This window comes from Dendrobates tinctorius, unplaced genomic scaffold, assembly GCF_039654945.1.
Source record: "Dendrobates tinctorius isolate UK_male_01 unplaced genomic scaffold, ASM3965494v1 ptg000039l, whole genome shotgun sequence".
NCBI classification, from domain to species: domain Eukaryota; kingdom Metazoa; phylum Chordata; class Amphibia; order Anura; family Dendrobatidae; genus Dendrobates; species Dendrobates tinctorius.
The window spans coordinates 9,604,159-9,618,021 of NW_027361707.1; the positions used below are offsets into that span (position 1 = coordinate 9,604,159).

The 13,863-nt window shown below is 48.4% G+C and overlaps 1 protein-coding gene across 1 annotated transcript in view; it reads right to left on the minus strand.

Annotated features, from left to right (window-relative positions):
• The window catches only part of FAM193A (family with sequence similarity 193 member A), a 129,909-nt gene that overhangs the window by 21,201 nt on the left and 94,845 nt on the right, over positions 1-13,863 (minus strand). The window contains exon 21 of the mRNA XM_073574466.1: positions 1,423-2,227. Within this exon, the coding sequence (XP_073430567.1) occupies positions 1,423-2,227 (805 nt within the window). The remainder of the gene's footprint in view (positions 1-1,422; positions 2,228-13,863) is intronic.

Below are 13,863 nucleotides of genomic sequence, written 5' to 3' on the forward strand. Positions count from 1 at the left end.
TAGGTGGGAGGGACGGTGCCGCCTCCGGGACGCTCAACCTGAGGGGAGAAGGTCGTGGGCGGGCTTAGAGCGGGCGGGAGGGAAGCCCGCCCGAGGATGGAGGCGGGGGGCGTGGCCGCGACGCCGGACAAGGCCCCAGATGAAGCCGGGGCCTGGATTAGAAGAGGCGGCCGCCTGTCAGCACAGGGCGGCGCGGAGGCGTCGCAGAACCGCCGCGGTGGCCGCTACTGAGGACAGCTAGGGCCCGGCAGAGGGGGGGGGGAAAGAGCTGTCCGATAACCAGCCAGGGCCCAAATAGCTGCAGCGGCCGCCTGGAGACGACGCGGAGGCGTCGCAGCACTGCCACAGCGACCGCTGCCGAAAAATCCATGGAATGGCCTGGCGTGGAATCCGCAGGGGAGAATGGGACTCAGGTCTCATACTTACCCTCCTGATCCGTTTCATCCAGCGTACTGTTTCAAGGAGAGTATCCTGCGCCTCAACCGACCGACCGGCTCTGGTAGGCGAGTGGGTGGGAGACGGGGAGCGAGGACCATCTGGAACGCCACATCCATGTTAGGGGTCTTGGTCCTGCTGTAGACTTATGAGGATACGGGGTGGCAGTACACGCCGTACTCAGTCTCTTTGTGGGACTACAGATGTGACTATTCACACTGTATCCCTCCGGAAAAACCTGAAAAGAAACGACGCACATCGAGGTAGATATGGGTCTAATCAAAGACCCGTGTCCACCTCCTACTGACACTAAGCTAAACTGAGGAACTTCCTGCCGGTCGGTGGGGTGTATACGGCGGAGGAGGGGCTAACCTTTTTTTGTGCATAGTGTCAGCCTCCTAGTGGCAGCAGCATACACCATGGTCTCTGTGTCCCCCAATAAGGCGAACGAGAAAGGGGGTTTTACACTAAGCGATATCGCTAGCAATATCGCTAAAACGTCACTGGTTTTGTGACGTTATAGCGATATTGCTAGCGATATCGCTATGTGTGATACTTACCAGCGACCGGCTCCCCCGCTGTCCATCGCTGATCGCGCGAGAATGTCCGGCTCCATTTCTCGTCGGGCGCTTCCTGCTGAGACTTCCTGCTGTGACGACGAGCGACGCGTGGAGGCGGGCGGGAGGACGTCTGGATCGCTGTGTGTGAATGGTAAGTATCGTGCGCTGCGTCGCTGCTGCATCGCTGTGAGATCTTTCTGTATGAAAGCTCACTAGCGATCATTTAGCGATGCACCAGCGATCCTGACCGGGTCGGATCGCTGGTCGGATCGCTGGTGCATCGCTAAATGTAAAAGGGCCTTAAGTGCTCAGTGTTGACAAAAGCACTTAACGAGCTCCTGCCTCCCAAGGTTATTTCCCTGGCCAGCATTAGCCCCTTCCCTGGTTTCCCTTTATAAACCAACACCAATGTGGATTGGAAACTTACCAATTGAATTATTCACTTTTTCTCCTTTCTTCTTCTTGTTCCTCTTGCTTTTCCCCTTGGGCTGCGGAGAATCAGCAGTGATCAGCTGCTTGTTGTTCTGCTGCTCCCCAATGATGGTGGCTTCACAAGGTGCTGGGGGTTTGTCTTCCTTTATAAAGTTTAGCTGTTTCTTGGTGTTACCGTTGGCGGACTTTTTCTCTTCCTTCTTCTGCTCAACCAAAGGTGCGATTTCCACGGCTCGGACTTTGGCTTCGCATTGGTTCTTCGGTTTTGGTTGGAGTTCGGACATTTTGGGGACCTCAGACTTTTTGATTTGCTCCAGGCTGAGCTTTGCCACTTTTGACTTCTGCTTAACGTGGTTTTCTTTTTGTTGGACTAAGTCTAGGAGGAGGGAGAGCTGCTCTTGCTGTTTTGCCTTCACTTCTTTTGAGGTGTAAGATTTTAAGTCTCTGCCGTGCGTGTGATTGGAGAGCTCATTCATGGCCTCTAATAATGGATTTGGCTCGGTTTTGTGACACTGCCTTTTGTGTAAAGGAACGGATATGGATTCCTGCTCTAGGGTCCCATTGGGAAGAACCTCTGTGGAGGTTTCTTTACTGGGGAGAGAGTGGTGTGTGTGTCGATCAGACTTGTGACAGTCCTTAGTCGAGCGATCCTTTTTCTTTTTCTTGAGCGCATGACACTCCTGGTGCCGATGAAGTTCCTGTTTCAACCTTTCTTCGACCTCTCGTTGCTGCTGCTCTTCTATGAGACGACAGACTTCCAGTTCTCGGACTTCAGCTTCATGTCGTGCCTTTTCCTCCAACTGTGTTAAAACCAAAGAAGATATAAGAACTATTAAAGATTTTCTGCTGTGAAACATTCTCGTTACCATAAAAAATGCTTAAAATTCTCGGATATTTATGCCCCAGCCCATTCCAAAGAAGCATATTAGAGCCAAGTTCTTGGGATCCTTCAGGGTGCCAGTTATCAAGACTCCCACCAATCAGGACGTTCCCATCTATCCCATGCATAATTGATACCTTTCAATGCTGAGAACAACCCTCTAAATATGTATGATGTTCTCCAATATTGAAGGCTCAAAACAGCAAAATGTGCTACTTATCAAATGAACATCTACTGGAGAATGGGAAGTCAAGGTTGAGGTTAATTGCATATCACCATACAGGATGTGATGTGTGTCTAGCTGAAGGATAACATTACAAATCTCTTGGTCGGCAATGTCTTGTACAAGCACATAAAGCAGAGCCTCATCTCTGCTAAATCCTTGAGAACCACTTTTAAGACTAAAACTACACGGTGACTTAAGATGCAGGACAGGATTCAAGGCCAAAGTTCTCTAGGAGTTGTTGCTACCACGCAGCACAATAAAAGGAAATGGAGTCGCATTGTCACTCCCAGGGTACTGCGACAAGCAAGTCATAAAAAAAAAAATAAGTTGCTTGTCGTGGTCGCCATACCCATGCAGTTGCAAAACAACCCCATTTACGTGTAGCAGCGATATCTAGCGACCATTCACACGTATTGACCTGTGATGTGGCAGCGACACCTAGCGACCATACACAGCTAATGAGCTGTGATGTAGCAGAAACATCTAGCGAACTTTGGTTAGCCAAAGCCACCACGTAGCCTTAGCCTAGGGCTGGAATGATGCATGCAGCTATTTGAGCAAACACATTGTGAATCTTAGTGGAAGGGGTTGGCCACTACTGTGAAGTTACTGCAACAGATGGAATCTTTTCTAAAAGTATTTCCAAATACATTGCTTTCCCAAATCTTTGTGTAACCTGAGCAGCTTCCCTGGTGACATGTCGTCTAGCTGAGAATGTTCTGACAGGCGTTATGTTACCTGTGCTTCTCCCCGAGTTCCGGCCTCTGGAGTCTGATGTGACTTTCATATAGTTTGGGTGATCGGGTGTCATTCAGCTGAACAGACTAACTTCAGGATTGGCAGAGGTCAGACCCCCAATAATCAGAAGTGGTGGAATAAACAGTCATGGCCAAAAGTGTTGACACCCTTGAAATTGTTCCAGAAATGAAGTATTTCTCCCAGAAAATCATTGCAATTACACAGGTTGTCATTTACGTTTACATACTTTGTGTATTGGAACACGAAAAAAAACAGAGGTTAAAAAAAAGGCCAATTGGACATCATTTCACAAAAAAAAAAAAAAAAGGGCAAGACAAAATTGTTTGCACCTCTCCAACATTGTGGGTGAACAACTTTATTTCAAACATGATGCTCGTTCAACCTCACCTCTGGCAAGTAACAGGTATGGGCAATATGAAAAGCACATATGAAACCAAATAAAAGGGGGAGAAATTGACTCAGTCTTTGCTTTGTGTGTCTGTGTTTGCCCCTCTAAGCGTGGAGAACAGAAAGAAAACAAGAGAACCATATGAGGACTTGAGAACCAAAGCTGTTGAAAAATATCAACACTCTCAAGGTGGTTACAAGTCCATCTCCAGAGATCTTGATGCTCCTTTGTCCACGGTGCGCAACATAATCAAGAAGTTTACAATCCATGGCACTGTAGCTAAACTCCTAAATGAGGATGGCAGAGAAAAACTGATGAAAGGTTGCAACACAGGATAGTCCGAATGGTGGATAAGCAGCTGCAATTTTAGTTCCAAAGAAATTCAAGCTGTCTTGCAGGCTCAAGGTGCATCAGTGTCAGCGCAAACTATCTGTTGACATTTGAATTAAATGAAATGCAGGACACCCAGGAGGATTCCACTGCTGACACAGATATAAAAAGTTAGACTGAAATTTGCCAAAAAGTGAGGAAGCCAAAATCCTTCTGGGAAAGCGTTTTGAGGACAGATGAGCCCAAGACAGATCTTTTTGGTAAAGCACATCATTCTGCTTACTGAAAATGGAATGAGACCTACAAAAGAAAAGAACACAGTACCTACTGTCAAATATGGAGGAGTTTCAAATATGTTTTGGGGTTGCTTTACTGCCTCTGGCACTGGGCTCCTTGACTGTTTGCAAGACATCATGAAATCTGAAGATTACCAATGGATTTTGGGTCACAATGCAGTGCCCAGTGTCAGAAAGCTGGGTTTGTGTCAAGTGTCTATCAGTAGATTAATGACCCCAAACATACTTCAAGAAGCCCACAGAAACAGATGGAAAAAGATCTGGAGAGTTCTGAAGTGGCCAGCAATGAGCCCTGATATAAATCTCATTGAATACCTGTGGAGAGATCTTAAAATTGCTGTTGGGAGAAAGCGCCTTCACATATGTGATCTGAAGCAGTTTGCAAAAGAGCGGTCCAAAAGTCCAGATGAGAGGTGTAAGAAGCTTGCTAATGGTTATAGGAAGCATTGTTGGAGATGTTTGTGAAATTATGTCCAATTTGCCTTTTTTCCGTTATTCCAATACACAAAGGAAATAAACATGTATATAACAAAACATGTGTAATTGCTCTAACAATTTCAAGGGTTGCCAACACTTTCGGCCATGACTAATAACAATAAGTCATCACTTCAAATGGAAATACTCTTCAAATATAAAAAGTTAACCACATAATCTATAAAGTTATTAAAAAATGTGATGCCGGCAAAAAAAATGAAAACCATTTTACAGCTTGTATATAGAAACATATCTCCGGTCCAGGGTTATAGACTGGATTATCGATCCCTGAGCTGCACTGTGATACAAGACCCCTTTAAAAGTAGCAGATGAGAATAGGCAACCATATGAATTTGACAGGAGTAGTGGATGCCCGTCCAGTCTCCTCCCAGCTCCTTTTATTATGGTGAAGCTGCTTTAACCTCTTCATGACCCAGCCTATTTTGACCTTAATGACCTGGCCATTTTTTGCAATTCTGACCACTGTCCCTTTATGAGGTAATAACTCTGGAACGCTTTAACGCATCCTAGCGATTCTGAGATTGTTTTTTCGTGACATATTGGGCTTCATGTTAGTGGTAAATTTAGGTCAATAATTTTTACATTTATTTGTGAAAAAAATCTGAAATTTGGCGAAAATGTCGCAATTTTTAAATTTTGAATTTTTATTCTGTTAAACTAGAGAGTTATGTGACACAAAATAGTTACTAAATAACATTTCCCACACATCTACATTAACAGCAGCAGAATTTTGGAAACAAATTTTTTTTTTGTTAGGAAGTTAAGGGTTAAAAGTTGACCAGTGATCTCATTTTTACAACAAAATTTCCAAAACCATTTTTTTAGGGATCACCTCACATTTGAAGTCACTTTGAGGGGTCTATATGGCAGAAAATACCCAAAAGTGACACCATTCTAAAAACTGCACCCCTCAAGCTACTCAAAACTACATTCTAGAAGATTATTAACCCTTCAGGTACTTCACAGGAACTAAAGCAACATGGAAGGAAAAAAATGGACATTTTAATTTTTCCAACACAAATTTTCTTTTAGCATCAATTTTTTCATTTTCACGTGGGCAACAGGATAAAATGGATCCTAAAATTTGTTGGGCAATTTCTCCTGAGTACACCGATACCTCACATGTGGTCATAAACCACTGTTTGGGCGCACGGCAGGGCTCAGAAGGGAAGGAGCACATTAGACTTTTTGAATGGAAAATATGCTGGAATATTTAGCGCTTGCCATGTCGCGTTTGGAGAGTCGCTGTGTGCCTAAACACTAGAGCTTCCCCACAAGTGACCCCATTTTGGAAACTAGACTCCCCAAGGAACTTATCTAGATGCACACCCCCAAGGTGCTTCACAAATTGATCGGAAAAAAAAAAAAAGTACTTTTTTTTTTTTCACAAAAACTATCTTTTAGCCTCAGTTTTTTCATTTTCACATGGGCAACAGGAAAAATGGATCCTAAAATTTGTTGGGCAATTTCTCCTGAGCACACCAATACCTCATATGTGGTCATAAACCACTGTTTGGGCGCACGGCAGGGTCCGGAAGGGAAGGAGCACAATTTGACTTTTTGGAAACTAGACCCCTTAAGGAACTTATCTAGATGTGTAGTGAGCACTTTGAACCCCCAAGTGCTTCACAAAAGATAACGTAGGGCAGTGAAAATAAAAAATCTATTTTTTTCCTCAAAAATGATTTTTTAGCCTGCTATTTTTTATTTTCACAAGGGTAACAGGAGAAATTGGACCACAAAAGTTGTTGTCCAGTTTGTCCTGAGTACGTTGGTACCCCATATGTGGGGGGAACCACTGTTTGGGCGCACGGCAGGGCTCAGAAGGGAAGGAGCGCCATTTGACTTCGAATCCAAGATGGCGACGGGTGCCTGCAGGGAGCCGGCTTCCTCAGTGCCTGCAAAGCGCAGGCATGAGGAAGTCTGCAGCAGTGCCTGTGACAGAGATGTCCCACCTGGGACAATGTAATACAGTTAAAAAAAAAAGTGTTAAAATAATTAGTTAACCCCTTTAGCGAACCCCTTAAAAAATAAAAATAAAAAAAGAAGCAAAAAATAATGATTTATTATCATACCGACAAACAAAAAGTGCAATAACGCGCGATCAAAAAGACGCATATAAATATCCATGGTACCGCTGAAAACGTCATCTTGTCCCGCAAAAAAACGAGCCACCATACAGCATCATCAGCAAAAAAATAAAAAAAGTTATAGCTCGCAGAATAAAGCGATGCAAAAATTATTATTTTTTATATAAAATAGTTTTCATTGCATAAAACCGACAAAACATAAAAAAAGACATAAATGAGGTATCGCTGTAACCGTACTGACCCGAAGAATAAAGCCGCTTTATCAATTTTATCGCACTCGGAACGGTGTAAACGCACCCCCCCAAAAGAAATTCATGAAACGCTGGTTTTTGTTCATTCTGCATCCCAAAAATCGGAATAAAAAGCGCTCAAAAAAATGTCACGTGCCCGAAAATGATACCAATAAATACGTCAACTCGTCCCGCAAAAAATAAGACCTCACATGACTCAGTGGGTCAAAATACGGAAAAATTATAGCTCTCAATATGTGGTGATGCAAAAACTATTTTTACAATAAAAAGCGTCTTTTAGCGTGCGACAGCTGCCAAACATAAAAACCGCCATAAATAGTAAATCAAACCCCCCGTTATCACCCTCTTAGTTAGGGAAAAATAATAAAATGAAAAGAAAATGTATTTATTTCCATTTCAGGGCTAGGGCTAGGGCTAGGGTTAGGGCTAGGGCTAGGGCTAGGGTTAGGGCTAGGGCTAGGGCTAGGGTTAGGGCTAGGGCTAGGGCTAGGGTTAGGGCTAGGGTTAGGGCTAGGGTTAGGGCTAGGGTTAGGGCTAGGGTTAGGGCTAGGGTTAGGGCTAGGGTTAGGGCTAGGGTTAGGGCTAGGGTTAGGGCTAGGGCTAGGGTTAGGGTTAGGGCTAGGGCTAGGGTTAGAATTGGGGGTTTCCACTGTTTGGGCACATCAGGTGCTCTCCAAATGCAACATGGCGTCTGATCTCAATTCCAGCCAATTCTGAGTTGAAAAAGTCAAATGGTGCTCCTTCCCTTCCAAGCTCTGCCATGCGCCCAAACAGTGTTTTACCCCCATATATGGGGTATCAGCCTACTCAGGACAAATTGCAAATCAACTTTTGGGGTCCAATTTCTCCTGTTACCGTTAGGAAAATAAAAAATTGGGGGCAAAAATATCATTTTTGTGGCGTTATAAACTTCTGTGAAGCACTTGGGGGTTCAAAGTGCTCACCACACATCTAGATAAGTTTCGTGGGGGGTCTAGTTTCCAAAATGGGGTCACTTGAGGGGAGTTTCAATAGTTTCGGTACATCAGGGGCTCTCCAAAAGCAACATGACACCCGCAGACCATTCCATCAAAGTCTGCATTCCAAGAAGTCACTACTTCCCTTTCGAGCCCCGACGTGTGCCCATACAGTAGTTTTCTCCCACATATGGGGTGTCAGCGTACTCAGGACAAATTGGCCAACAACTTTTGGGGTCCAATTTCTCCTGGTACCCTTGGGAAAATAAAAAAATTGGTGACTAAAAGATCATGCTTGTGGAAAAAACAGGATTTTTGGGTTGCTTACCATAAAATCTGTTTCTCGGAGCCTTCATTGGGGGACACAGAGACCATGGGTGTATGCTGCCGCCACTAGGAGGCTGACACTATGCACAAAAAAGGTTAGCTCCTCCTCCGCAGTGTACTCCCCACCGACCGGCAGGGAATTCCTAAGTTAGTGAGAAAGCAGTAGGAGAAGCAACAGAATGGATTGAAAACAGAACAAACAACTCAACTGTAACCAATCAACCAAAGAAAGAACAGGAGCTGAAGAACATGGGAGGGTGCTGTGTCCCCCAATGAAGGCTCCGAGAAACAGATTTTACGGTAAGCAACCCAAAAATCCTGTTTTCTCGTTCGCCTTATTGGGGGACACAGAGACCATGGGACGTCCCAAAGCAGTTCCTGGAGTGGGAAACAAACTTCCATCAGGCCAGCGGACTCACCACCGCAGCCCGCTAAATCCTTCTACCTAGGCTGGCGTCCGCCGAAGCATAGGTGTGGACTTCGTAGAATTTCACAAACGTGTGAACCGATGACCAGGTTGCAGCTTTGCAAAGCTGCAGAGCGGAAGTACTGTGGCGTACCGCCCAGGAAGCACCCACTGCCCGGGTAGAGTGCGCTCTGATCCCCGGAGGAGCCACTCGATGCTTAACCCGGTATGCCTCCAAAATTGCCGATCTGATCCAGCGAGCAATAGTAGCCTTGGAGGCCGGGTGACCTTTCCGCGCCCCATCTGGAATGACGAAAAGTGTCTTTCGCAGGGAAGCCGTCCTACACAGATAGACTCTGAGCGCCCTGACCAGGTCCAGCTTGTTCAAGGACCGCTCCCGAGGATGAGACGGACTCGGACAGAAGGAAGGCAGAACAATATCCTCATTGAGGTGAAAGGAGGACACCACCTTCGGAAGAAACGAGGGCGGAGGCCGCAGAACTACCTTATCCTGGTGAAGTACCAAAAAAGGCGAGCGGCAAGAAAGAGCCGCCAATTCCGACACGCACCGGATGGAAGTGATGGCCACCAGAAAAGCTACCTTCCAAGAAAGGAGAGAAAGAGAAATATCCCTGAGAGGTTCAAAAGGAGGACCTTGCATAACCTCAAGAACCAGATTAAGATCCCATGGAACCACGGGCGCTCGGTACGGAGGAGCCGTGTGAGCCACGCCCTGAAGAAAGGTTTTGACCTGAGGGCGGGAGGCCAACGTCTTCTGAAATAAAATAGCGCCGAAACCTGACCCTTCAAAGAACTGAGGGCAAGTCCCGCATCCAGCCCTGCCTGAAGAAACGCCAGAACAGAAGGGAGCGAAAAGCACATGGGTGCGATGTCATTGGCCTCACACCAGGTGAAATAGGCCTTCCAAGTACGATAATAAATTTTGGAAGTTGATGGCTTTCTTGCTCGGATCATGGTATGAATTACTCGATCGGAGAATCCTGCCCGTTTCAAAACCTCGGTCTCAACAGCCACGCCGTTAAATTGAGCGGCAGAGAAATGGGGTAGCAAATCGGGCCTTGAGACAGTAGATATGCCCTGTCTGGAAGCTTCCAGGGGGCGTCCGCGAGAAGGTTGACAATGTCCGCGAACCAAGACCACCTGGGCCAATTCGGGGCGATGAGAATGACAGGAATTCCTTCTGCTTTGATCTTCTTCAAAAGCTTGGGAAGAAGCGGCAGAGGAGGGAACAGGTAGGGGAGTTCGAACTGCGACCAAGGAACGGCCAGAGCGTCTGTGCCCACTGCCAGAGGGTCTCGAGACCTGGAAACAAATTGTGGGAATTTCCTGTTGAGGCGAGACGCCATCAGGTCGACATCCGGGGTTCCCCATCGACGGCAGAGCAGATGAAACACCTCCGGATGTAGGGACCACTCTCCCGCCGCGAGACCCTCGCGGCTGAGAGAATCGGCGGCCCAGTTGTCTACACCGGGAATGTGTACCGCGGAAATTGTCGGGACAGAAATCTCTGCCCAATGAAGAATCTTGGACACCTCTGCCAGAGCTGAGACACTCCATGTCTCTCCTTGGTGGTTGACATATGCCACCGCTGTGGCATTGTCTGTCTGAATCCTGACAGGCAAGCCTCTGAGCAGCCTCTCCCAGTGGACGAGAGCCAGATAGATCGCTCGTATCTCTAGGACGTTGATCGGCAGAGCCGAGTCAGTTGTTACAATCTGCCAGTGAATGGGAAGAAATGACCGACCCAAGTGGATAAGAGGTGACGTCAACCACCAGTTGAGTGACCGCTTGACCCGGCATGACAGACGTACAGGGCGATCCAGGGACAGAGCCGACCTGTTCCACCTCGACAGAATGGCGTGCTGGAGAGGTCTGGCGTGAAATTGGGCAAAGGGAACTGCCTCTATCGCCGCCACCATCTTTCCCAGGACCCTCATAGCTGATCGGAGGGACGGAAATAGTGTGGTCTGCAGCGATCGTACATCCTGCTGCAGGGAAAGAATCTTCTCTCGTGGGAGAAAGACCCTTGACCGACGAGCGTCGAACAGTATACCCAGAAACACAAGACGTTGAGAAGGAATCAGACAGGACTTTTTCCTGTTGACGATCCACCCGAAATTGGAAAGGGTGTCTAGGACGATCGTCAAACTTAGGCGAGCCTGTTGAAAGGAGGAAGCTTTGATCAGAATATCGTCGAGGTACGGAAAAAGAACAAGACCTCTGATCCTCAACAAGGCCATCAGCGCAGCCATGATCTTCGTGAAGACTCTGGGAGCGGTGGCAAGACCGAAGGGGAGCGCGACGAACTGGTAATGTTCCTGGCGAATCGCAAAACGCAGGAACTTCTGATGTCCGGAGAATATGGGCACGTGTAGATAGGCATCTTGGATGTCTATTGAACACATGAACTCCTGCTCCTCCATGGAAGCGATTACCGAACGAACCGACTCCATCCAGAAGTGGCGAAGGCATACTCTCTTGTTGAGAAGCTTGAGATCCAAGAAGGGTCGACCGCCCCGCCTTTTCTCGGCACCACAAAAAGGTTCGAATAAAATCCTGTGAACCGCTCCGAGTCGGGAACGGGCACAATCACCCCGGAACTGAGGAGAGAGGTGATGGCCGTAAAGAACCCCGGGATCAAGGCTGGATCTTTTGGAGGACGGGATTCGAAGAAACGATCCCGTGGAAGAGAAACGAACTCTTATCTTGTATCCTGACGATACAACCTCCCTGACCCAAGCGTTCTCTACTGAGGCCAGCCAAACGTCCCTGAAGAGGAGAAGTCGACCTCCCAATCGGAAGGGACCCTCGAGAGTCCGACGACAGTCATGCAGATGTAGACCGTCCAGACCTGGATCTGGATGGTCTGCCCTGGGAAGAGTGGGATGGCCAGGAAGAAGTGGGTCTGAAGCAAACTTTCTATCTTGGCGCACCTGCGGTCTTTGTTGGTTGGATGGGGTCTCCGCCGTATTGAAACAGCGGAAAGCCCAAAAGGGTCGAAACTGACGCCTTAGTGGAGGTCTGCGAGGCTTGGACTGAGGGAGGAGGGAACTCGTGCCTCCGGTGGCGTCCTTAAAAATCTAGTCCAATGGGGATCCAAAGAGGCGTACTCCCTGAAAAGGCAGATTAGTAAGAGACTTCTTAGAAGACAAGTCCGCCTGCCAGTCCTTGAGCCAAATTGTACGTCGGATTGCCACAACGTTGCTTGACGCCTGAACTGCGCAGGATGCGGTATCCAAAGAAGCAAAAAGCAGATAATCCCCCGCATGGGAAATCTGATTGGCGAGATCGGCCAATCGCTCTGGACGTGCTTTATCTAGGATGCCCTGACGAAGATCCTCTGCCCGAGTAGCTATGGCTTTTGCTGCCCAAGATGAAGCAAAGCTTGGACATACTGCCGCTGAAGCCGCTTCGAAGGCGGACTTAGCTAGGGATTCTATAATCCTATCATTAGAATCCTTTAGAGCCGCCACGCCTGAAAGCGGGAGAACCGTGTTATTAGAAAGTCTGGACACGGGCGGGTCCAACGAGGGAGAAGCAGACCAGTTGTCCGTGAGCTCTTTAGCAAACGGGTACAGTACGCCGAGACGCTTTCCTCTTTGAAAGCGTCTGCTCGGATCTTCTCTTTCCCTGGTAAAAATCTTTCCAAACTCTGAATGGAAAGGAAATACCCTGGAGGGTGTTTCCTCTCGTCTGAACAAAACCTCCTGATCTGAGGATTTCGCAGGGGGGTCAGCAATCTCGAAGGTCTGGTGAATCGCTGCAATGAGGTTCTGCACCGTAACCTTCATGTTCGAATCCTGGTCCGAATCCAGCTCTAAAATCCCCTCAGAAGACCTGTCCGAGAACGCTTCACCTGACTCGGGAGAGGAGGCCCGGGAAGGAGGCTGCTGAGAAGGACTATGCGGTGAGATGGGACGAGGAGAGGCTTCCAGCTGGAGATCCTGCCTGGGTCTTTTGTGACTAACGCTGGCTGACTCAGAAGGAATCTCGAGACCTGCTGGACCCTGCAGAAGTGTCCAGGGGCAACTTATCCAGAGTGGCTACTAGGGACTGAGACACCCTGGTGAGGTCTGCCACTGATTGAGAAAGAGATGAAGCCCAGCCAGGCATGGGGGGTTCACTCTCACCTGGGGCCATAGAAGGCTCCTGGGCGGCGTCAGGCTGAATTGGATTGCTACAGTCCAGGCAGAGGGGAGTGGACTGACCTGAGGTAAGTTTGCGATTGCAAGAAGAGCACGCAAAGTACTTGACTAGAGTGCAGGGGGAGCCGTAGAGCGGGTACGATCAGATTTAGAGTTAGACATAGTGATAACTGAGGTAGTGCCGGAAGGTTGGGGGACAGAAGGCAGAGGAGGGTGTCAGTCTGCAGATGCAGAGCTACTCACGGTCCGGTATCCCCAAAGACAATGCTATCCGGCTTGTCTGCAGCTGCAGGTCAGAGCGAAATCTGGCTGACAGGCCCAGAGAGCGATATCCGGCTGACAGGCTGGGAAGATGGCGACCGCCTGAGAAGAATGGGAAAAACGCGCGCTCCCAGGGGAAGAAGGAGGGCGGCGCTAACTGCCAGGCTGAAGGAGGCACCGCCCGCTGGCCAAGAATAGGCTGGGGTGCAAGAAGGAGGTGGTGGGAGGACCTGGAACGGGCGGGAGAGAAGCCCGCTTAGAAGAAAGGGGCGGGGGGCGTGGCCGCGAAGCAGAAGAAGGCCCGAAATGAAGCCGGGGCCTAAATTAATAGCGGCTGCCGCATGTCAGTGCGGGGCGGCGCGGAGGTCCCGCAGCGCTGCCGCGGCAACCGTTCTGCAGAACGCCGCTGCTATCTGCTGCGCCAAGGACTGAAGGCGGGGGGGAAAACGCCGGGCAAGTCCCCTACTGACGCCAGGGCCAGGAGTAATTGCGGCGGCCGCAGTGGCCGCTTTGAATAATATTGGAGCCGCCGAGATGCGCATCTAGGGATGAGGAGGACGCGACTCGGCCCCCATACTTACCTCCGTCTGGCATTCAATAAAGGT